The sequence below is a fragment of the Silene latifolia genome, chromosome 1 (genome assembly GCF_048544455.1).
Source record: "Silene latifolia isolate original U9 population chromosome 1, ASM4854445v1, whole genome shotgun sequence".
NCBI classification, from domain to species: Eukaryota; Viridiplantae; Streptophyta; class Magnoliopsida; order Caryophyllales; family Caryophyllaceae; genus Silene; species Silene latifolia.
This window is the reverse complement of record NC_133526.1, coordinates 153,785,367-153,808,081: the sequence shown is the minus strand read 5'-3', so window position 1 is coordinate 153,808,081 and position 22,715 is coordinate 153,785,367. Positions and strand designations below refer to the sequence as shown.

The 22,715-nt window shown below is 37.8% G+C and overlaps 1 protein-coding gene across 1 annotated transcript; it reads left to right on the top strand.

Moving 5' to 3' along the window:
* Nucleotides 1-14,182: 14,182 nt before the first annotated feature.
* On the top strand, nt 14,183-15,457 carry LOC141658446 (uncharacterized). The gene has a single exon (XM_074465397.1). The coding sequence runs from the start codon at nt 14,183-14,185 to the stop codon at nt 15,455-15,457; it is 1,275 nt and encodes a 424-aa protein (XP_074321498.1).
* Nucleotides 15,458-22,715: the final 7,258 nt, after the last annotated feature.

The window sequence follows — 22,715 nt, the reverse complement described above, 5'->3', positions numbered from 1 at the left end:
TCATTCTTTTCTTTTTACACTCGACAAAAGCAATTAACCATTCAACTCCTTATTACCTCTTACCTAACTCTTTAATGCTCCGGTTACCTTCTCATTGCTCCAAAACTCACATCTCATTATTTCATATCGACATCATCTAACTCCTTCTCACCATAAATATTCTCTTATTATGCTATCACTCACCCTTGCCACCAATCCATCCATAGAATTAACGTTTACTTGTTCAAACAATTGCATCTCCCTTTTTACATCTGGTCGGATGTATGTTTTTGGAGCTATATTCTACTTTTCGGAACAATTGTCGTTGGAAGCACCTAGACCAAAACACATTTTATAACTTCACAAACAACTCTACAATTAGTAAAGAGGCAAGTAAAGGTCGGATCCCAAGGGACGGGAATTGAAATGAGATTTCTATTGCAACTAGTGGTGTCTTAGGGGTGTCACAATTTGGGTTGATGTAGAAGGTCACTAAACTAAATAGCAATGAAAATAAACAAGCAAGATGAATTAAAAGGGTTGTAAACAATTGATAAAAAGCACTAGGGTGTCATGGGGTCATAGGGGAATCATGGGAATTGATCATACAAACATGTTCTCAAATTATAAGCAAGCAATTATTGTTGTGATGGATTGAGTTGGGTTATATCTTACAATCCTAGGAAAGTTTGGGTCCCGGAGCCGAATCGATTAGATTGTACAACACCTACAAGTCGACTTAATCTTCCCTACTCAACAACATGCATGGTCTAATGAGACTCGAGTTGGTTTATGTCTTACAAGTCTCATTGAAAAGATAGGTGATGGGTAAAAAATGCAAGGATTCATAGGCTCGCATTTCATCAAACATAACATGTGCATGAGTTGAGATCAAAACAAGCAAGCAAATAAACCATGAAAGCATATTAATTTAAGCACGAATCATTCCCCATGTTGGTTTCCCCTAATTACCCATTAACCCTAGCTAGGTGACTACTCACTCATTATCATGTTGGTCATGCTAGTAAGGTTGTCAATCATACCAACAAAGTTAAACATGATGAATAAATGAAAGTAATTAACAATAATTAAAAAGGGATTAAAAGAATTGTACCTACTAATTATTCCAATAATAAAGCAAGAATAAAAGAAGTACTTGATGCTTGATTGAGAGGTTGTCAATCTCCCAATAATAACCCAAATAATCTTTAATTACCCAAAATAAAGGATGAACAAAAGAGAGATTAAGGAAATAAAACTTGTATTAAAACTTGATTAATTGTTGATTACAAAACTAAAGAGAGATTTGATTGATATTAACTACACTAAAGATTGCTAAGAAGAACATGCTCTTCCAATTAGACTAATGGGGTATTTATAGTGGAAATTAGGTGGATGCATTAGGGTTAACTAAGGCTAAATTTGTAATTACACTTTTTAGATTTGATCAAGGAAACGCCGGTATTTTTCGAAGGAAGGGCATCTTTCTTGAAACTTGAAGAAACGAATTTTGCGCTGGACTGGAATCCGTGCGTCTTAGGCACGGGACATGCGGATTCAGGGGTCTCTGCCCGGGCGTCTTTGGGAGAAGACGCACGTCTTCTGGTAGCTACTGCCCGGGCGTCTTTGGGAGAAGACTCACGGATTGTAAGGTGGAGGACAGGCGTCTTCAGCACAATCCGCACGGATTGTTGCTCAGCTTTGTTTCTTCTTCTTTTCTTCCCTTTCTCTTCATAAAATCCTTGGGGATGCAAGGATCTTTCCTCAACATTGCCCATCTACTATAATATGTACAAAGGCCTTCTAATCTTGTCTCTCCTTGATGCTTGGTCATTGAATTCAATCAATTTAGTCTCATTTTGCCATGAAAATGCAAGGTTTGCACTCCTTTCCTACCAAGGACACAAAACCTCAAAGAATATACAAAACAAGGAACTAAAGACAATAAATGACCCAAATATGCACTAAAAAGCATGGGAACAAGACTAATTCGGGGGCTAAATATGCTCTAATTATGGTCACATCAAATATCCCCAAACCGAACCTTTGATCGTCCCGAGTAAAGAGGTGACAAAGACTAGGACCATTATTTAAACTAACCTAATAACATATCCGATATGAGACAATTAGCGGGTCTCACTCCGCCCCTTCAACTCACAACAAGACAACCATGAGGTAGGATGCTTTCTTGCAAGGCAAGGTGGGTCTTGCCAAAATGGCGACACATCCAAACATTAAGCACACAAAATCAATTAATGGATGCATCTACAAAAAGAATAGCCACTTCCTCATCAAGTGGCGGAGTAAACTAAAAAGGAACAAATTTGAGAGCATATATTCCGTCACAAATACTAGTTCAACAAATTACTAAGGCTAAGAGGATGGCAATAAATCACCTCCAAATGGTGTTAAACTAGACTACTTTCGTCCTCAATTTCCAAATGCTTTCGTCAAGAGCGATCAGATGGTTATGGAATGATGATCCCTATGATGCTAGTAGCATATGACATGACAAGTCTCGAGTTCTCTACAAATGTAAAGGTCATGGATCGTCCCAAGCTCGACAAAGTGGCTTGACAAAAAGGCTTTTTGGGAATGAAATGCTCAAATCGTTGTAAACAAGGGTGGATATGACTAATATTCAAAAATTGACGTCATTTAACTTTCACATTTCAAAAATTAGAGATGGGGTTTGTCCCTTCCGGGCTAATGTCCTTTGCTTTTGCCAATCGCTTATTAGGCAACCGGTTAACCTCTAGACAATAGCTTTCCGGGGTGATAGTCACTCTGTCTCTGGGCGGTTGAATTCACAACCGTGTGGGGGCCCAATTCAATGGATCCCTCTCCAAAGCACATCGAAGTGGTACGCCTCCATCAAAATGACTAAAATTCTCAACATTTCAACATTTCATAACATTTGAGGTTTTCTTAGCAATAAATTGTTTTCACATAACAAAATCTTCGAAATGAGCACTTCAAACTTATTGATAGAAAGTATTTTTGGGTTGCCTTACCACAAGGTCAATCAAGGTCACCTAGACAAGTTAACCAAGTCCACATCGCATCACGGGGTTGGATAGGTGACTCACATGCAAACCCTTGACTAGGCTTTGGGTCATGGGTCGAAAGACACTAGTATGACACAATCTAGGGTGTTTTACAACCATTCTAGTAGGCGAAGTCTTAAGTTGAAAAAGTATTTGTAATGGCTTAGTTGCTCTTGTCAAAGTTCCCAATTAGGCACTTTTCAAAACATTTCATCTAAATGCAACTATATGCTATGATGCAACTATTATATACATCCTAATGCAAGTGATTCTACCAACTAATATGACATATAAACTAAATGCAAGTCCTAAGTTCACATTGTTATACCGCATCAATCAAAATAAAGCCACATAGTCATTAACATAAAGAGGAAAAAGGAGATTGGAAAGATCATACCATGCGGTCTTCAATATCCTCATGTCTCGGATGTGGCGTAGTCGATCAATGTGAACAAGGATAGAACAAAAACAATATATACAAGACTACACTACAAAGGATATAAACATGTTTTTGGCTTTTCAAATTTTCAAATTTTATGGTTTTTCGAAATTTTTCAATTTTTTTTTGGATTTTTGAATAAGAAGTTAAGTTAGAATTCCCCATCCCCACACTAATATGGGCATTGTCCTCAATGGCCAAAATGATGGGAAATTATGCAAACATGATGCATGATTTCTACACTAAATACAAGCTACACTAATCTACACTACATGATGCATGTTTTTTTGTTTATGACGGAGAGGATAATTTAGATTACCTCCCGTTGTGTATACATTGACTTCCCCAAACTGAGTTAGACATTATTTCTAATGTCCTAAGGTTGGGTGTAGTTCATGCACACACTATGCAATGCATGAAATTAATTTGTCATTTTGGATTTTGAAAGGTGGGAACAATAAAATGAGAACACCTCAATGGGGCTGAGGTGTTAGTCCTCTATGGTGCTAGGACTACTCCAACAATGATCAAGATTAATAAAATACAAGTTAACAAAACACAAACTTCTTTTCATGAAACTTGAAAATTAAAGAGAGGAGATGAGGAAACTTCACTTTAACTTAGATGGGTGCCGCACGCCCGTTCCACCTAGCCATGAAGTGATCCTCTAGAGATCGCCGTCATTTCCCTCTAGATCGCTATCCCACACTTCTTTTGATGCATCACTCATACTCGGGTCCATGAATTCGTCCTCTTCACTTTCAAGCTCCACCGTGTCTCCTCCGCAAGAATTGTTGCTCCCCTCCTCTTGTCTCCCGTTTGCCCCTTCATTAGCCCTCTCCGAATTGGGGAAGAGTAAATCCAATTGAGCCCATGAGGGAAATGCTCCTTCCTCACTAATCCTTCCCCTTCGAACCATCTCGTGGTATTGAGGATAGAGTGCATAGTAATTATCCACGAAGGTTTCGTATTGTCGGTAGTGCAAATCTTGTAGGATTCCCATGACAAAGTCATCACGGGGAAGGATGAAGGGGTTGGGATGGTTGTACGGTTGGTAAGGAAATGGGTAGGGAGGCACTTTGATCTTCTCATCTTGAGTTTGTTGTTCTTGTTGTTGTTGTTGTGGATTCGGAGGTGGTGGTGCTTGCCTCGTTGGATTCGGGATGAGGTAGGATGGAATTGGAGCTAAAGGTCCCCTTCTTGGGGAGATACGTGGTAGGTCGGTCATTGGAAGATAAATCGGATCGCTTCCTTTCGTTAACCACTTGATCCGCTTATCGACCCCCTCAAGGGTTATCCAATGATGATGAATAAGAAGAAGATCTTCGTTTATCCTTGTGTTTCCCAAAAGAGGAGCATACTCATTATTCTCCTTAAATCTCGGATTGAAATGCTTCGCAAGCCTAGTAATGAGTCCTCCATTCACAATGTGTTTCATTCCATCATCGTCACCATTCCTAAACTTTGCCCATTTCTCGAGTAGCACAAGAGGTGCATTGAAGTGGTACACATTCCTTCCTTGAATATTGAGGTAGGATTCCATAAACACAAGGTCAAGTTGATTCACTATGGCCGGATCTCGGCGAGCAAGTAGAGTGCCCGAAAGGAATCGATAAGTAAGCCTCAAGATAGGATTTTGGATATGAAAAGCGAGACATTCCTTGGTGTGTATGAAATCCCGGCCGGTCATGGCCCTCCACAAAGGTTCAACACTATACTTCTTTGGCTTCGATGTCTGGGTGAGCGAAACATCGAGACCGAGCACATTTGCGAATTCTACAAGGGTCATCATCCTAGAAACATTCTCCAACCTAAATTCTATGCATATTGTTTTGTTCAAGGTTGTAATCTTCAAAAAGCTCAAACATTCAAGCACAAGAGATCGGTAAGTTTGTTCATACATGCGAAAAAGGGTGGAGAGACCAAATACTTCAAAGAGAGCTTCCACTTGGTGATAAATCCCAAGTTTCCTTAAGGTAGCATGACATAAAAACTTAGTGGGAAGAATGTTATTACTTAGAAGCCAGTGGAAGACTAATCTTTGCACATCATTGACAAATTCCACATTTGAGAAGTCATCAAGCCTTGTAAGATCTACAATCTCTTCATGCTCCCTTCTTAATGTGTTGACATGGGAGGTAGAAGAACTTCCCCTCATCCTTGGTCTTCTCCCATTCCTAAAAGAGGATCTCCTTGGTGCCATTCTTTGATTATTGAGCTGGATTCTTTTGATTTGTGAAAGGATAAGGATTCTCCTTGTGGATTGAGTGTTGCCTTTGAAACTCTAGAAAATTGGGGCCTTTTGATTTTGTGGGTTAAAAGAGTGATTGGGATATGCTTTGGAGTTATAAGGAGGTGAGTTTTTATAATGCAAGTGGAAGGAGGGGTGATGTGTCACTAATTGTGTGGTGGGGTGTAATTAGATTAAGAAAGGGCGAGCTAAATCACCGCAGGAAGACGGGCGGATTCGAGCAGAAGACGCTCGGATTCAGTCTTATCGGGACGGGCGGACTCTGGGTAAGACGCCCGGATTCTATCACAGCTAATTTTCCAAAAACATGACGCCATAAAGACGGGCGTCCCGACTCTAAGACGCTCGGTTTCTTCTGAAGGGAGACGGGCGGATTCTGAGACAGGGAAATTTCTTGAAATGCACAGACAAAAAGATGGGCGTCTTTCTGCAAAGACGGCCGGATTCTCTGGGACGAGCGTCTTCCTTCCTGAGACGCTCGGATTCTTCTACAGCCCCAAATCTTTCAATTTCACAGCTTAGCAAGGCGAACGGATTCCTCCTAATATGCCCGGATTCCAGCGGGACGGGCGGATTCCATTGAAGTCGCTCGGGTTCAAGCTGCGAATCCTTCCTTTGATTTCCTTTCCTCTAATAGATGCTTCCCCACACTTGAAAATTGGTTCCTCCCTTCATTCAAATTTCGTTAGTAACCCTCCCTCACTTACTCTCATGAAAAGAGTTCATGTTTATTATTAAAGAAATGCAATAAAACAATAAATACAAGTTAAGGGGTTAGTATATTTACAAGTGGTGGTTTAGGGAGGACTCCACCAAACTCTCCCTTTTGATGATTCTTTCAAGGATAAGGAGGCCCGAGGTAGGTGACCTCAACCTCTCCAATAAACGCTCCCTCATAGTAAGGCTTCAATCTTTGACCATTGACCTTGAACTTGCTTCCATCTTCCGCCTTAAGTTCGAAATCTCCATATTTTCCAACTTCGGTTATCACATAAGGACCCATCCATCTAGAGTTCAACTTTCCCGGAAAAAGTCGGTAGCGGGAATTCAATAGAAGGACTTTGTCTCCTTTATGCAAGGCCTTTTGTCTAATTCTCTTATCATGAAGCAATTTTGTTCTTTCTTTGTAAATCTTTGCATTCTCATAGGATTGTAGTCGGAATTCCTCCAACTCTTGAATTTGAATCATCCTCTTTTGCCCACTCAATTTGAGATCAAGATTAAGTGCTCGGATTGCCCAAAAAGCTTTGTATTCCAATTCGATTGGCAAATGACATGCCTTTCCATAGACAAGATTGTAAGGGGAGGCTCCTATGGGAGTCTTATAGGCCGTCCTATAAGCCCAAAGAGCATCATCAAGCTTTGTGCTCCAATCTTTTCGGGTCTTGTTCACAACTTTCTCAAGGATTTGTTTGATCTCTCTATTTGAAACATCAACTTGACCGCTTGTTTGAGGGTGATATCCCAAGCCGGTTCTATGTTGGACACCATATTTGGTCAAAAGAGATGCAAGTTTCTTGTGCGTTCCTCCATCACTTATAATTGCTCTAGGAACTCCAAATCTTGGGAAAATTCTCTTTTTGAAGAGCTTGGTGACCGTTTTAGCATCGTCATTTGGAGTGGCAATTGCCTCCACCCACTTTGAGACGTAGTCTACGGCCACAAGGATGTATTTATTCCCATTGGATGTCACAAAGGGACCTTGGTAGTCGATCCCCCAAACATCGAAGATCTCCACCTCTAGAATGCCCCTTTGTGGCATTTCGTTCCTCCAAGAGATATTCCCCATCCTTTGACAAGCATCGCAATGAATGATGAATTTTCTTGTGTCTTGAAACATTGTAGGCCAATAGAAGCCCGATTGAAGAATTTTTGCAATGGTCCTCCTTGCTCCATGGTGCCCACCGTAGGGTGATGAGTGACACCCTTCCAAGATTCCTTGGACTTCCCATTGAGGGATGCATCTCCGGTAGAGCCCATCACTACACTCCTTGTATAGGTTTGGGTCGTCCCAAAAGTACCTCTTTACTTCGAATAGGAACCTCTTTCTTTGGTTGTGGTTCAAATTTGGAGGGAGTACCTTTCCAACAATATAGTTAGCATAATCGGCAAACCATGGGGTGATGTGCCTTTCAAGTTGTGTTTGTATGGCCATCAAAATATCGTCGGGAAATGAGTCATTGATCGGGGTTTCTCCATGTTCATCATGAAACCGGATCCTTGACAAATGATCCGCCACTACATTTTCGGCTCCTTTCTTGTCTCTTATTTCCAAGTCAAATTCTTGAAGGAGCAAAATCCATCTCAACAACCTTGGTTTTGCCTCCTTCTTTATCAAGAGATGTCGGAGAGCGCGGTGATCCGAAAAGACTATCACTTTAGATCCAAGTAAGTAGGAACGGAACTTGTCCAAAGCATAGACAATGGCAAGAAGCTCTTTCTCGGTGGTATCATAATTCACTTGGGAGGGATCAAGAGTCTTGCTTATATAATATATGGCATGAAGAGCTCTTCCTACTCGTTGGCCAAGAACCGCTCCAACGGCGTAGTTGCTAGCATCACACATAATCTCGAACGGTAGTTCCCAATTTGGAGGTTGAATGATCGGTGCCGAGATTAGTGCTTCCTTGATTCTATTAAAGGCTTCAACACACTCATCAGTGAAAAGGAATTGGGCATCTTTAAGCAAGAGTTGAGTGAGGGGCTTCGCTATTTTTGAAAAATCCTTTATAAAACGGCGATAGAAACCCGCGTGACCAAGAAAGCTTCTCACCCCTCTAACGTTCACGGGAGGTGGGAGTTTCTCTATCACCTCAACTTTAGCTTTATCGACCTCGATGCCCTTTTCCAAGATTAAATGACCCAAAAAAATTCCTTCATTGACCATGAAGTGACACTTTTCCCAATTTAAAACAAGACTAACATCTTCACATTTTTGCAACACAAGAGAAAGATTATGCAAACATGAGTCAAAGTCCTTTCCATAAACACTAAAGTCATCCATGAAAACTTCCATTATGGTCTCTAAGTAATCGGAGAAGACACTCATCATGCATCTTTGGAAAGTGGCGGGGGCATTACATAAACCAAAAGGCATTCTCCTATATGCAAAAGTACCATAAGGGCATGTGAAGGTGGTCTTATGTTGGTCATCCGGGTGTATAGGGATTTGGAAGAATCCTGAATACCCGTCAAGGTAACAAAAGAATTTGTTGGAGGCTAACCTCTCAAGCATTTGGTCAATGAATGGTAGGGGGAAATGATCCTTTCTTGTTGCGGAATTCAATTTTCGATAGTCAATGCACATACGCCAACCGGTGATCATCCTTGTGGGTATTAGCTCATTATTCTCATTCGTCACCACCGTGGTACCTCCTTTCTTAGGTACCACTTGAACGGGGCTAACCCACAAAGAGTCTGATATGGGATATATGATTCCCGCATCAAGTAATTTCATAACCTCTCCTTTGACAACTTCTTGCATGTGGGGGTTCAATCTTCTTTGAGGTTGAATGGTAGGTTTATGGTCTTCCTCTAGATGAATTCTATGTATGCAAAAGTTGGGACTTATCCCCTTAAGGTCATCTAGACTATAACCTATAGCCTTTTCATGTTTTTTCAACACATCAAGCAATTTCCCCAATTGGTTCTCATCAAGTATATCATTAACAATCACGGGTTTGGTCTTTGATTCATCAATGTAAGCATATTTCAAATTTGGGGGAAGGGGTTTTAAAGTAGGAGTTTGTACCTCAGTTTCCTCCTTTGGAGTTTCATTGAGAATTTGCTCCATCTCCATTAGACATTCCATTCTCATAGCATATTCAACTTGTTCTTCATTCTCGTCAATCTCATCACATTCAAGTTCCATGATGGATTCCTCTTGCTCTTGAGCTTGTAAAATATCTTCTAGGATGGATTGCTCATCCTCTATGGGTTGACATGCTTCCACAAGGATGCTATGCACTAATTCAGATTGTGCACGAGTAAGTTCCTTGTTAGCTAGAGCGGCCTCAAAAAGATCTACCTGCAATTCCCAATACATATTTTTAGCCTCACTTGCTTCCAAGGCTTCCAATGCTTGCATGGGATCTTTGAAGAAAGGTATACTTAAGTGGTCCTCTACAAAACAATCTATAAGGTCCATCTTGCAAAATATCAAACAACTCGAAAACAATTAGAACAAACCTTGAGGAGTTTTACTTCCCCAAGGCAAAGAAAGACACAACTAATAACAATATAAGAAAATCTAAATCAAGTTAACACCGTCCACGGCAACGACGCCATTTTTGGTCGGATGTATGTTTTCGGAGCTATATTCTATTTTTCGGAACAATTGTCGTTGGAATCACCTAGACCAAAACACAATTTATAACTTCACAAACAACTCTACAATTAGTAAAGAGGCAAGTAAAGGTCGGATCCCAAGGGACGGGAATTGAAATGAGATTTCTATTGCAACTAGTGGTGTCTTAGGGATGTCACAAGCAATGAAAATAAACAAGCAAGATGAATTAAAAGGGTTGTAAACAATTGATAAAAAGCACTAGGGTGTCATGGGGTCATAGGGGAATCATGGGAATTGATCATACAAACATGTTCTCAAATTATAAGCAAGCAATTATTGTTGTGATGGATTGAGTTGGGTTATATCTTACAATCCTAGGAAAGTTTGGGTCCCGGAGCCGAATTGATTAGATTGTACAACACCTACAAGTCGACTTAATCTTCCCTACTCAACAACATGCATGGTTTAATGAGACTCGAGTTGGTTTATGTCTTACAAGTCTCATTGAAAAGATAGGTGATGGGTAAAAAATGCAAGGATTCATAGGCTCGCATTTCATCAAACATAACATGTGCATGAGTTGAGATCAAAACAAGCAAGCAAATAAACCATGAAAGCATATTAATTTAAGCATGAATCATTCCCCATGTTGGTTTCCCCTAATTATCCATTAACCCTAGCTAGGTGACTACTCACTCATTATCATGTTGATCATGCTAGCAAGGTTGTCAATCATACCAACAAAGTTAAACATGATGAATAAATGAAAGTAATTAACAATAATTAAAAAGGGATTAAGAGAATTGTACCTACTAATGATTCCAATAATAAAGCAAGAATAAAAGAAGTACTTGATGCTTGATTGAGAGGTTGTCAATCTCCCAATAATAACCCAAATAATCTTCAATTACCCAAAATAAAGGATGAACAAAAGAGAGATTAAGGAAATAAAACTTGTATTAAAACTTGATTAATTGTTGATTACAAAACTAAAGAGAGATTTGATTGATATTAACTACACTAAAGATTGCTTAGAAGAACATGCTCTTCCAATTAGACTAATGGGGTATTTATAGTGGAAATTAGGTGGATGCATTAGGGTTAACTAAGGCTAAATTTGTAATTACACTTTTTAGATTTGAGCAAGGAAACGCCGGTATTTTTCGAAGGAAGGGCATCTTTCTTGAAACTTGAAGAAACGGATTTTGCGCCGGATCGGAATCCGTAGTGCGTCTTAGGCACGGGACGTGCGGATTAGGGGTTTTCGCCGGGCGTCTTTGGGAGAAGACGCACGTCTTCGGTAGCGCTTTGCCCGGGCGTCTTTGGGAGAAGACGCACGGATTGTGAAGGTGGAGGACGGGCGTCTTCAGCACAATCCGCACGGATTGTTGCTCAGCTTTGTTTCTTCTTCTTTTCTTCCCTTTCTCTTCATAAAATCCTTGGGGATTTCCATGGGGATGCAAGGATCTTCCATTACATAACATGCTTAATCATAAATCATATTATCATGCAAGAATTATTCATCTTTTTCCACCAATTATTCATGCTCTTACTCAAACTTTCAGCTATATAAACTCGTACAACACTACCAACAACTATATATATATATATATATATATATATATATATATATATATATATATATATATATATATATATATATATATATATATATACGTAACACTATGTATAACTCAAACCAAACAAACTTCCTTTCCATATTTCTATAATGCCATATCGTAAAACAACTTATCATGCTTTCAATTAATAATGTATAAAATCACTTCATTATCATCTTTCTCTACACATTCCCCATTCTCAACATACATACATCCACCGATTCATACCACACTTTGCTACAAAGATGCACAATTCACAAGATAAACACATTGCGATCCCGACTCATATCCCATGGTGACCGGTTCAAAATTGTAGGGCGAGTTCGCGACTTTAGGACGTCTCCCAAGCCTTTGCATTAGCTCCTACAACTTCTACCCCGGGTTCATTTTAATTAGACTCCCTAGGTTCATTAGATTCATTGGTTATAGGTTTAAGGATCGTCGCTCTGATACCACTTTGTGACACCCCCATACTCCAAGTGCCTTACCAGGACCACTTAAGGTATAAGAACGTCAGCATCTCGGTTACCCGAGGCAATGATAATCAAATGACAATGAAGAAACATAATTTAAATAACAATATAGTTTAAAGTGATTACATGATCAAAACCAAAACTGTTAAACTGAAATACAAGATTCTCAGACGGTTTACTGCTAAAACTATCAAAGCTATAAAACATCGTCTGACACAGCGGAAGAATCTAACTGCCACGTGATGACTCATCCTAGCTATCCCATACGCGTCATATCATACCTTCTTAATAACTGCTCACCACCCCCGAATGGATCACCACAGTTTTTAAAACATTTAAACGGGGTCAATACTAATTACACGATTCAAACCAACATGAAGCAAATACCAAGCAGCTCAATCAACACATCAATCCCCACCACATAACTGACTACACACTAAAGTGTGTAGCCCTGCCAGAGTACCCATCGCAACAGGTACTCCACACCGCCAGTGAGGGACCGCAGCCGTTCCCACCTAAGCCCCGCTCATCTCATCGAGCGATAAACCCATGTTCCTTAATGTGCGCATCCCTCCTATGGCGGGTTTCACAGGAGGCGAATCAAGGGCGTGAAGCCACTCCCGCAAATGACTCCACTCAGCCAGGGACGCACCCCGAAGAACACAGACAGATAAACAGTAACCACAACACAAAATCAACAACCGTCTGAAACAATCAACAATATGAAATTACAACCGTCTGAATCAATCAACAATCACTAACTACAGCACAATCACCACACACATCATGTAACTAATACTGAGTAGGGAAACCCTACCTGGAATGCAATCACTATTCAGACGATCTAGCAGCTGTCTCAAAATCTTTCTTCTATGAACCCTCCTCCTATACACATATTCATACAATCACTACCACAACAATATAATCATAAAACCCCCAATTCCCAAATTAGGGTTTAACCAAAACTACCCAAATGCTATAAAAATGATACGTAAGACTTACCCTTGACGCAAGGATCACGATGATATCAAGAACGAATGAAACCGACTCCTCTAGCTCTGGGATTTGTCAATAAAGCGAAAGAACAAGGCAACGTAGGATGAATTCTCTCTTTATCAGTAGATTAGGTTTGCAAAAGTGTTTAGGAAGATGACGAAAAGTTATTAAATATTAATCCGCCTTATTAACAAAACCCGTCAAATATCACCCAAAGACCGATTTACTCGATCGAGTAAGTCTCGTACTCGATCGAGTGCAAAGGTTACTCAATCGATTACCTTACAGGCAGACTACTGTTTCGTTACTCAAACATACTTACTTGACAGAGTAAGCCCCACTCGGTAGAGTACCCAAAGACTCGTAAAACCGTAGTATTACACTTTATCTCAGGTAATTTCAGTAATATTCAATTTTTTTTATCAGAACTCTTCTTTATAATTTGTCTTGATCGAATTGGGTTTTCAGTTGTGTTGATTGGTATGATGTATGATATTCACATTGAATTACGATATTTTGTTGGAAGCCTAATTGTTTCTTATAAATTGTTGAATTATATGAGTTGATATTTGATTTCAAAGTTCCTTGGATGAATAATTGTGTGCGATTGTCTTCTTTTGTGAAATTGATTGTATTAGACGGTGTTACATTGTAAGACGGTCTTCTATTGATTGTATAAATTGTAATTTTGTGATTATGACTTGTATAATGGTTGATGCAAATGAGTTTTAATCCTGTAAAAATTATCTCTGTTCACTGTAAATAGAATGAATGAAGTGCTTGTAGTATGAGCTTGATTGAAACAAATAATTGAATTCGACTAATTGATCATAAAGGTTGTGATTATGACTTGTATAATGGTTGATGCAAATGAATTTTAATCCTGTCAAAATTATCTCTATTCACTGTAAACAGAATGAATGAATGCTTGTAGTATGAGCTTGGTTAAAACAAATAATTGAATTCGACTAATTGATCATAAAGGAGTATTTTTAATTGAGATACACATAAAGGAGTAGTTTTTACTTGAGTTTATCATTATTTATAAATAATTTATTCCCGTTTCAAATATTATTCCAGCCATAAAGTGATGAGGACAGATAGAAGTTGGATGCATTTACCTAGGCGATTGCCCGAGTATGAAAATGGGGTCATTGAGTTTCTAAACGCATCATTTTCTAAGGTTGTTGTAGGAGGTCAGATTAGATGTCCATGTAAGCGATGCAAAAATCGCTACTGGTTACGGAGAGATGAGGTCTTTGATCATCTAAAAGCACTCGATTTTGTTGAAAATTATGATGAGTGGATCTTCCATGGTGAGGAACCATTGCAAACTCAACTTTTCATTGAAAAACTAGATAAAGGGGTGAGTTTTATGGACAATACTGATGAATTGTTAAATGACACATTTAGAAATGGGTTTGAGGGATCTACTGGGGTAGAAGATGGTCTAAATGATGAAGCTAGAAAGTTTTATAAGTTGGTCGAGGATGGCAAGCAAGAGTTATACCCTGGCTGTAAAAGATTTTCTAAACTTTCTTTCTTGATACGATGGCTTTTGTTGAATACCCTTCACGGAATTAGCAATGTCGCATTTAATGATCTTCTAGAACTTTTGAAGGAAATGGTTCCAGAGGCGAAGAATCCTCTTAACTATACTGACTCCAGAAACATTGTTAAGGACTTAGGACTTCACTATATTAAAATATATGCATGTCCTAATGATTGTATGCTATTTCGGAAAGAGAATGATCAAGCTGATGAGTGTCTTAAATGTCATACCTCTAAGTGGAAACCGTGTGAAGAAAATCAATCTCAAAAAAAGACTCGAAAAATTCCAGCAAAGGTTTTGTGGTATTTTCCACTAAAACCTAGATTACAACAAGTATATTTGTGTTCAAAAACTGCAGAATTTATGACTTGGCATGCCGATGAACGTCCAAAAGATGGGTATTTACGACACCCCCCGGATGGGCTAGCTTGGCAAAAGTTTGATTCTCTATACCCCTCATTTGCTAGTGAACCTAGAAATGTGAGGTTAGGTTTAGCTTCCGACGGATTTAATCCATTTAGGACAATGAGTGTTGCTCACAGTACATGGCCTGTTGTGTTAATCAATTATAATTTGCCACCATGGATGTTTATGAAACTAGAGTATTTTATGTTATCATTACTCATTCCAGGACCTGGGGGTCCTGGTAATAACATCGACGTATACCTGCAATCCCTGGTTGAGGAGCTAAAGGATCTTTGGACTGTAGGGGTTCAAACGTATGATAAATCTAAGGACGAAACATTTACATTGCATGCTGTATTGGCTTGGACAATAAGTGATTTTCCTGGATATTCAATGTTGTCGGGATAGAAAACAAAGGGTAAGTTTGCGTGCCCTAGTTGTAATCATGAAACTGATTCATGTTATTTAAAACATAGCATAAAAATGTGTTACATGGGTGGCCGCAGATTTCTAGATATTAAACATTCATGGCGGCGAAACAGGAGGTTATTCAATGGTAAGGTTGAGTTAAGACTTCCACCTAAACCCTTAACTGGGTGTGATGTGTTAGACGAGGTATCTGGTTTTGTGAACTCTTTCGGAAAAAAAACAAAAGAAACCAAAAAACAATGATTCCCCTTGGAAGAAAAAGTCCATATTTTTTGATTTGCCATACTGGAGATATAATGTGTGTCGACATAATCTTGATGTAATGCATATTGAAAAAAATGTATTTGACAATGTGCTAGGAACTTTACTTGATATTGTTGGAAAGAGTAAAGATCATGCAAATGCTCGCTTTGACATTTTAGATATGGGAATTAAAGAAGACTTGCATCCTCAACTTTCACATGATAAAAAGAAGGTTATTTTCCAAAAAGCTTGTTACTCTATGTCTCCAAAAGAAAAAGATATTTTCTGTCGTGTATTGAAATCGGCAAAATTGCCTTATGGTTTTGCATCTAATATTTCACGGTGTGTAAACTGTGTGCAAAAGAAAGTGTCCGGATATAAGAGCCACGATGCTCATATCATCCTGCACTATTTATTACAAGTTGTTGTGCGGAGAACCCTTCCAAAACATGTGTCCATTCCTTTGATTAGACTGGGCAATTTCTTTCGAAAATTGTATAGTAAGGTTTTTACACCTAAAGACCTTGACTACTTGCAAACTGGAATTGTTGAAATATTGTGTGAGCTTGAAATTTTTTTTCTGCCAAGCTTCTTTGACATAATGGTGCATCTGCCAATTCATTTAGTGGAGGAAATTAGGCTTGGGGGTCCTGTGCATGGAAGAGGGATGTTTTTCATTGAAAGATATTTATGCAAGTTGAAATCTTATGTACGAAATAAAGGTCGTCCTGAAGGATCTATTGCAGAAGGGTATTTAATTGAGGAATGTATGAACTTCTGCTCTCGATACATGAATGAAGGAGTGGGGACAAAAGGCAGTAGTGATTTGTCAGCTAATGATGTTAAAGATTTAGACAATGCTTTCTTTTCTAATGTTGGTCATCCTTTGGGAGGGAAAAGGCAGAGAGTTGGAAAGTTGTTTATATTAAATCCAAAGGTCTGTGAACAAGCACATCGTTATGCCCTTTTTAATACAGACAGTAATGAGGTGGATCAATATATAAAGTAAGTAACTTTTATCAATGTTGTTAGTGAATTAAATAAAAAATTGAAAAAACATGTTTTTTTAACCGTTAATGTTGTGTTTATAATTGTTCCCCAGAGAACACGAAGCCTTTGTGAACTCTGAGCGAAGGAAAAGCAGATGGAAACGTGCTCAAAACCATAGCCATGATTTTGCCAACTGGTTGAAAGAAAAAGCAGTTAATGAAACTGTGCCTGAAAAAATATTTTGGCTCGCAAAAGGGCCTAGTCCTATAACCAAGAGGTATAAAGGATATTACGCCAATGGTTTTGAGTTTTACACTAAAACTCGGGATGCTCGTTGCAAGACACAAAATAGTGGTGTAACTCTATCAGCTTTAACTTCTAGTTTTTCTAGTTCTAAAGACCAAAATCCTATTGATGGCGAGGTAACCTATTACGGTGCGATTATAGAAATAATTGAGCTCAATTATTGGTCACAGTTTAGTGTGGTTTTGTTTCGCTGTGAGTGGTATCATGTCGAGAAAGATGAATATGGCATGATCTGTGTAAATGTGAACAAATTCTGTTCGGTCGATGATCCTTTTGTCATGCCATCCCAAGTGAATCAGGTATTTTATGTGGCAGATCCTGTTATAGATGGGCTTCATTATGTAATGACTAAAGTTCCAAGAGATGTCTATGAGGTTGACAGTGAAAATGCTGGACCTGTATCACATTTGAGTGAACAGAATGAATCTATGCATTCAGTGCCTGTAACTGTCGATGATGATATTGTATTGTCTAGGAAAGACATTGACCCTGCCTTTGCTGATGCAAATACGGTGTTGACATACACTAATAACTTTGATGACGATGATATCTCTGATCGTGATGATACATTATGGGATTGGATGGAAGCAGATGAAGATGAAGAACACAATAGAGATGAATGACGCGTAGTATTATTTTGATTTCGTGTTAACTTATATTTGACTTTTCTTTGTTTGAAGTATTTTACTCTTATTTTAGTTGTGTTATTCTAAAAATTTGATATGTTCATGTTGTAGGATTCATTTTTAAGACTAATTTATATATTTGGTTAGTTATAAAATTTTATCTTGATAAATTTCATTCTTTCTTGTATATTTGTGATATATATTGTTCCCTAGTTTCTTTTATTTACAGGATTGAAATAAAAAAAGCTGATGGATTTAACGATTATGAGAGAATCCGAAAGGCTAGGATCGATCGTAATAATGCTAAACTGAAAGAGTGTGGGTTACTTAACATTGCCAATTCGTTCTCAAGTTTAGTGGGGAGTAGTCAGGGCAAGAAAAGGAAAGAAAGGGGTAATGCAAGAAGTACAAATGAGAGAGATGCAGATTATATTCGATAATCTTTCTTTGAAGTGACGAAGAAAATGACTCTTTAAGTTATAAACTTCCCAGAAAGGTTATGTTCTTGTTTTTCTCTTACAATTTCAGTTTTTGAATGTATTTGCTACTATTATGGTTCACAGATAATATCAAATTTTAACTTGGTTTTGCATATACACATACAGGTTCCACAGTCTGGTGGTCGACGACATGTGCGATTTATTGCACCAAGAACACTGAAGAAATACAATAACTTATCCATGTTGGAGCTTGTGTCCTCCACAAATTAGTGTGATAACATTTATAAATCTCTTATAGGTTCACAAGGGTATACTTCGTATTTTATCAGTTGATTAACGATTACCTAATAACGGTTGGCTTGCTAGAAAGTTTAACGTTATTATCATACTGATGGCGGTGATCAACTGGTCCTTAAAAGTCACACCTAAAGGATGTGTTTGAGAGATGTGATTATGGAAATGTAATCACATTGATGCCTTATATGACTAAAAGGTTAGTTCATGTAATTGACTAAACAGTTAGTCAACGTGTTGATGAGACGATTATTTAATTCAATTAAATAATATTAGCTGAGACGAATTAACTGTCAATTCGTAAATTGAATATAATATGTTATATTTAATAAATGTATATAATGTTAGCTTAAACGAATTAAGATGTTAATTCGTGATTAAATGTAACCAGTTATATTTAATTAGCAAATTATAAATATGCGATATTTATAGTTAATGTATATATTATACAATATTGTCAGTATAAATGTTGACAGACCGGTATTAATAAATCGACTGCAAGCTGTTGTGTGTGGACTTATTAATACATGTCAATATAATTGACAATTTATAAAAAGATACACATTTTTATACATTAAGGTAACATCTAAAAATAAGAGGATTTTATCCTCATTTTTTGGAGTTTCGGTCAAAACGAATTGGAGAAAAAAAAGGGAAGAAAATAATCCCCCCTTAATTCCTCCTCATACACGGTTTAAAGAGGAGGGGAGATTATTATTATTCCTGACTTGTTTTCTAACCTAATTCACATTTTGACCTAGCTTTTCTCTCATCAAGAAAAACACAACAAAACCCTAAAATTAATTAGTAAATTTTGGGGATCTATTCTAGCAAGAACAAAGGCATATCTCATATCATCTTGGGTGCAACGATTAGGCGAATATCATTGCGATATTGTTCTTAGGCCGATTTTGCTAGGACCAAAGGTTGAATCTTAATCCTTTACTATTTTGTTTATGCAATTTCTTTTATGACTAGTTTCACAATCATAATTTCGTTATAATCCTTATAATTTAAAGGGAAGTATACCGATATTTCCTACAATCCAGACAAGGATTAGATTTGGGACTAGGAATGAACCATCAAGATGTATCTAAACATATACGACATGAGCCTAAACTGGAGACACACCTAGACAAAGTGTCAATTCCTGAAAGTGAATCAAGATCAAAAAAGGATGGGAAGATGACTATGGTGGACTTGATCTTGCAGAAGAAACGGTCACAAGGAGAAAATGAGCTAATCACTGACCATCTTAGTAAATCAAAGAATGTAACATATAGCACCCCGAACACGAGTACTACCTCAAAACAGCTAAATTACTACTTCAAAACAGCTAAATATTGATGGTGATAGTCATGTCAATGAAGATGATATCTTACTCAGATCAGAAGGTATGTACCTGATTTTACTATACACACATTGTATTTTAGATTTTATTTTCAACTGTCTTAGCAGCAGTATAATAAGTTTTACATAATATTGTTCAAGTTCCACATAAGGATCACTTCCAGACTCGTCATGCCACTCAATACGAGGGAGAAATTGGTTTCATTGGAGATATCCCTACTGATTCTGATGGAGAAAAGTCACGTGATAGTGAGGATGAAGATTTGAATAGTTTTTCTATGCCTGAAACACACCCTGATGAAGAATATACCGACAAGGAAAGTGAACAAATAAACTTAACTAGTAGAGATCTTGAGTTAGATGGTAACTCATTTGCTTTTGAATCAAATTTTTCTTTCTAATATATTGCATTATTATACTTATTTTCACTTGTAATTAGCTATTTTGCAAGAAAAAACAAGAGGTCCAACGAAGTTACACCATATACACACGCGGTCATCAGAGAAACGCAAAGCAATAATCTTAAACGAGTTTGGACAGCCTATAGGTCCAATCACTGAGGACTCAGATACTGTAAGCGAGTTTTCTCGTTTCTTGGGGACAATAGGACGTGACTATAGCTTTGTACCGTTAGTCTTTGACTCTTGGAGAAAGGTTCCTAATAAAGAAAAAATGTGGCAATATGTGTTGGTATGTACATCTATGAAATTATTCTTGTTGCAATTGTTTTTAGTTATGTCATATATTTTGTTCTGAACATGGGCTGATGGTATATATAAAGACTAATGTTTTGCTCAATTATCTAGCTGAAGTATGCAGTACCCGAAGAAGGTAAGGATTGGGTGATAAAAACTATTAGAGATGCTTGGAGAATCCATAAATGTCGTTTCAAGAAAAAACATTACTACGCTTTTAAGGACGACAAGAGTAGGTGGCTTCACAGATCCAAAACAGTTCCTGATGAGGACTTCATAAAACTACTTGCCAAGTGGAAAAAGAAATCTGAGAAGGTCTTGTTTGAAAAAAAAACAGTCCTTTTTTTATGACAAATATATATTCTCTTTTTTTTTTCCCTAGTTAACATAGTTATATTTTTGTAATGTGCAGATTCGATGCTCTCGCAATAGGGATCGTCGTAAAAAATATGCACACAGCTGGTCCAAAAAGCTTTGCTGTAATACGAGAGGAAATGGTGAAATTCTTTGTCAATAATCTTTAATCCATTAAACTGATAAAATTGTTCAAGGTTTTGATTGATATTATATATGTGCAGAAAAATGAGGATCCAAATAAGGAACCCCCTTGTCTTGCAAAATTGTTTGAGCGTACTCGGAAATGAAATGACGGAAAGAAATATGTGGAGTCTTTTGAGGATACTGAAAAAAATATTGTAAGCCAATACTATTTATGTTACATTCATACACATTTGTAGTTTAAGTTACTATAGACTTGTTAAATTCTAATTGCAGGAAAACATGAAAAATTATGTAGTTCCGGACGACGGAAGTGGTCATTCAGATGCCTTCCTGGGTGTCATGGGTAAGGAAAAGTATAGACGCCGTCGATTATATGGCAAGGGTGTTTGTAATAAAAAGTTAAACAAGGTGGATGGTGCGACAATGCCTTATATTGTTCCTGGAGAAATATTAGAGTTGGCGAAAGCAAATATAGTTGATGACATGCGAAATGAGTTGGATGAAGATCATATAAAGAAGAAGAAGATGGTGTTAGAAAATATGCAAAGAGAAATCGAGAAGGAAAGGGAAAATATGCAAAGAGAACTTCAGAAAGAAAGGGATAGTATGACTGAACAAGTTTTGCGAAAGTTACTCGACAAGCTACCTTTTGATGTTGCTGCAAAATACTTCTCTTAAAAGGTATGGTTTACTACTATTTTCCTTTATTTTATTCTTATTTGGTGTTTGTATGATTTTTTGATGCTGCCACATGCTTTATTTGCTGCAAAATACGAGTTTTTCTGCAGATAAGTTTGTCCTTGCATTTGGCTTGGTGTTTCTGCTGCCACATGCTTTATTCTTGATGCTAATATTATTTCCTCATCCAAGCATCATTATAGGACCAAGGGACATTGGATGGACGAGTTTTACATAGCATATGAATGGCCAAAAATACCCTTGAACGTTCCTTGTTCAAAACAGAACTAATGCATTTTACTCAGCAGCACTTTCAGTTTCTGTGTCGAATTGCAGCCCTCATAACTCTCTGACCCCTTGGAATTAGCATGCCCAACCTATACCATTTCAAATCTACGTATGTTAGCTTTCACCTCTAGCAAGTATCATCGGGAAACCTTGTGCAAATCTTGAATTATTTACGTTTGAGTACTGACAGGTCAGTATTGAACTTTCAGCATTTCTGCCATGTTCCAGAAGAAACTTTGAGGCTTTATATATCTCTGGTAAAGTTGAACCAATGTCTAAGCCATACGTTAAATGAAAGCTACTTGAGTTAGGTATCACTTCTAAAAAGAATTAACCCAAAATGTTGTCTAGTTTGGGAGCTATGAACATTTTAGTGCAGACAAGTCTGGCTTGTCGCAACTGAGACATGAAATCATATCAGTCTTTGAAGGCTTGTTGGGCAAAATCTACTCGGTGAAACTTGACCATTCTAAGCCCATGAGAAAGATGACATTCTCAAGATTTTTTACATATATAGAACATATTTTTTTACCATGTAGAACTCCATATATGAGCATTTGAATTTGGCCTAATTCTGTTGAGATTTCAAGAAATGAATGTTCAGCATTGCATTAGTTGTGACAGCCTTTGAAGCTCTGTTGTGACCAATCAATGCCATCTTTGAGTTCTGATATAGCGAGTTTGTGTTTGCTCTACAATTTGTATGGTTTTTGTCAGTAAGTGTTTAAAGATTTTAGGATATTTTCTCTTTGAACTGATTTAGAAATTGTTTATTGTCACAGGTTGGGTTTCATGTATGCGAGAATATGGATTTTGGAGGAAGATC

What these genes read in the sequence shown, in the direction of transcription:
- LOC141658446 (XM_074465397.1), top strand. Translation starts at nt 14,183, where the DNA reads ATGAGGACAGATAGAAGTTGGATGCATTTACCTAGGCGATTGCCCGAG.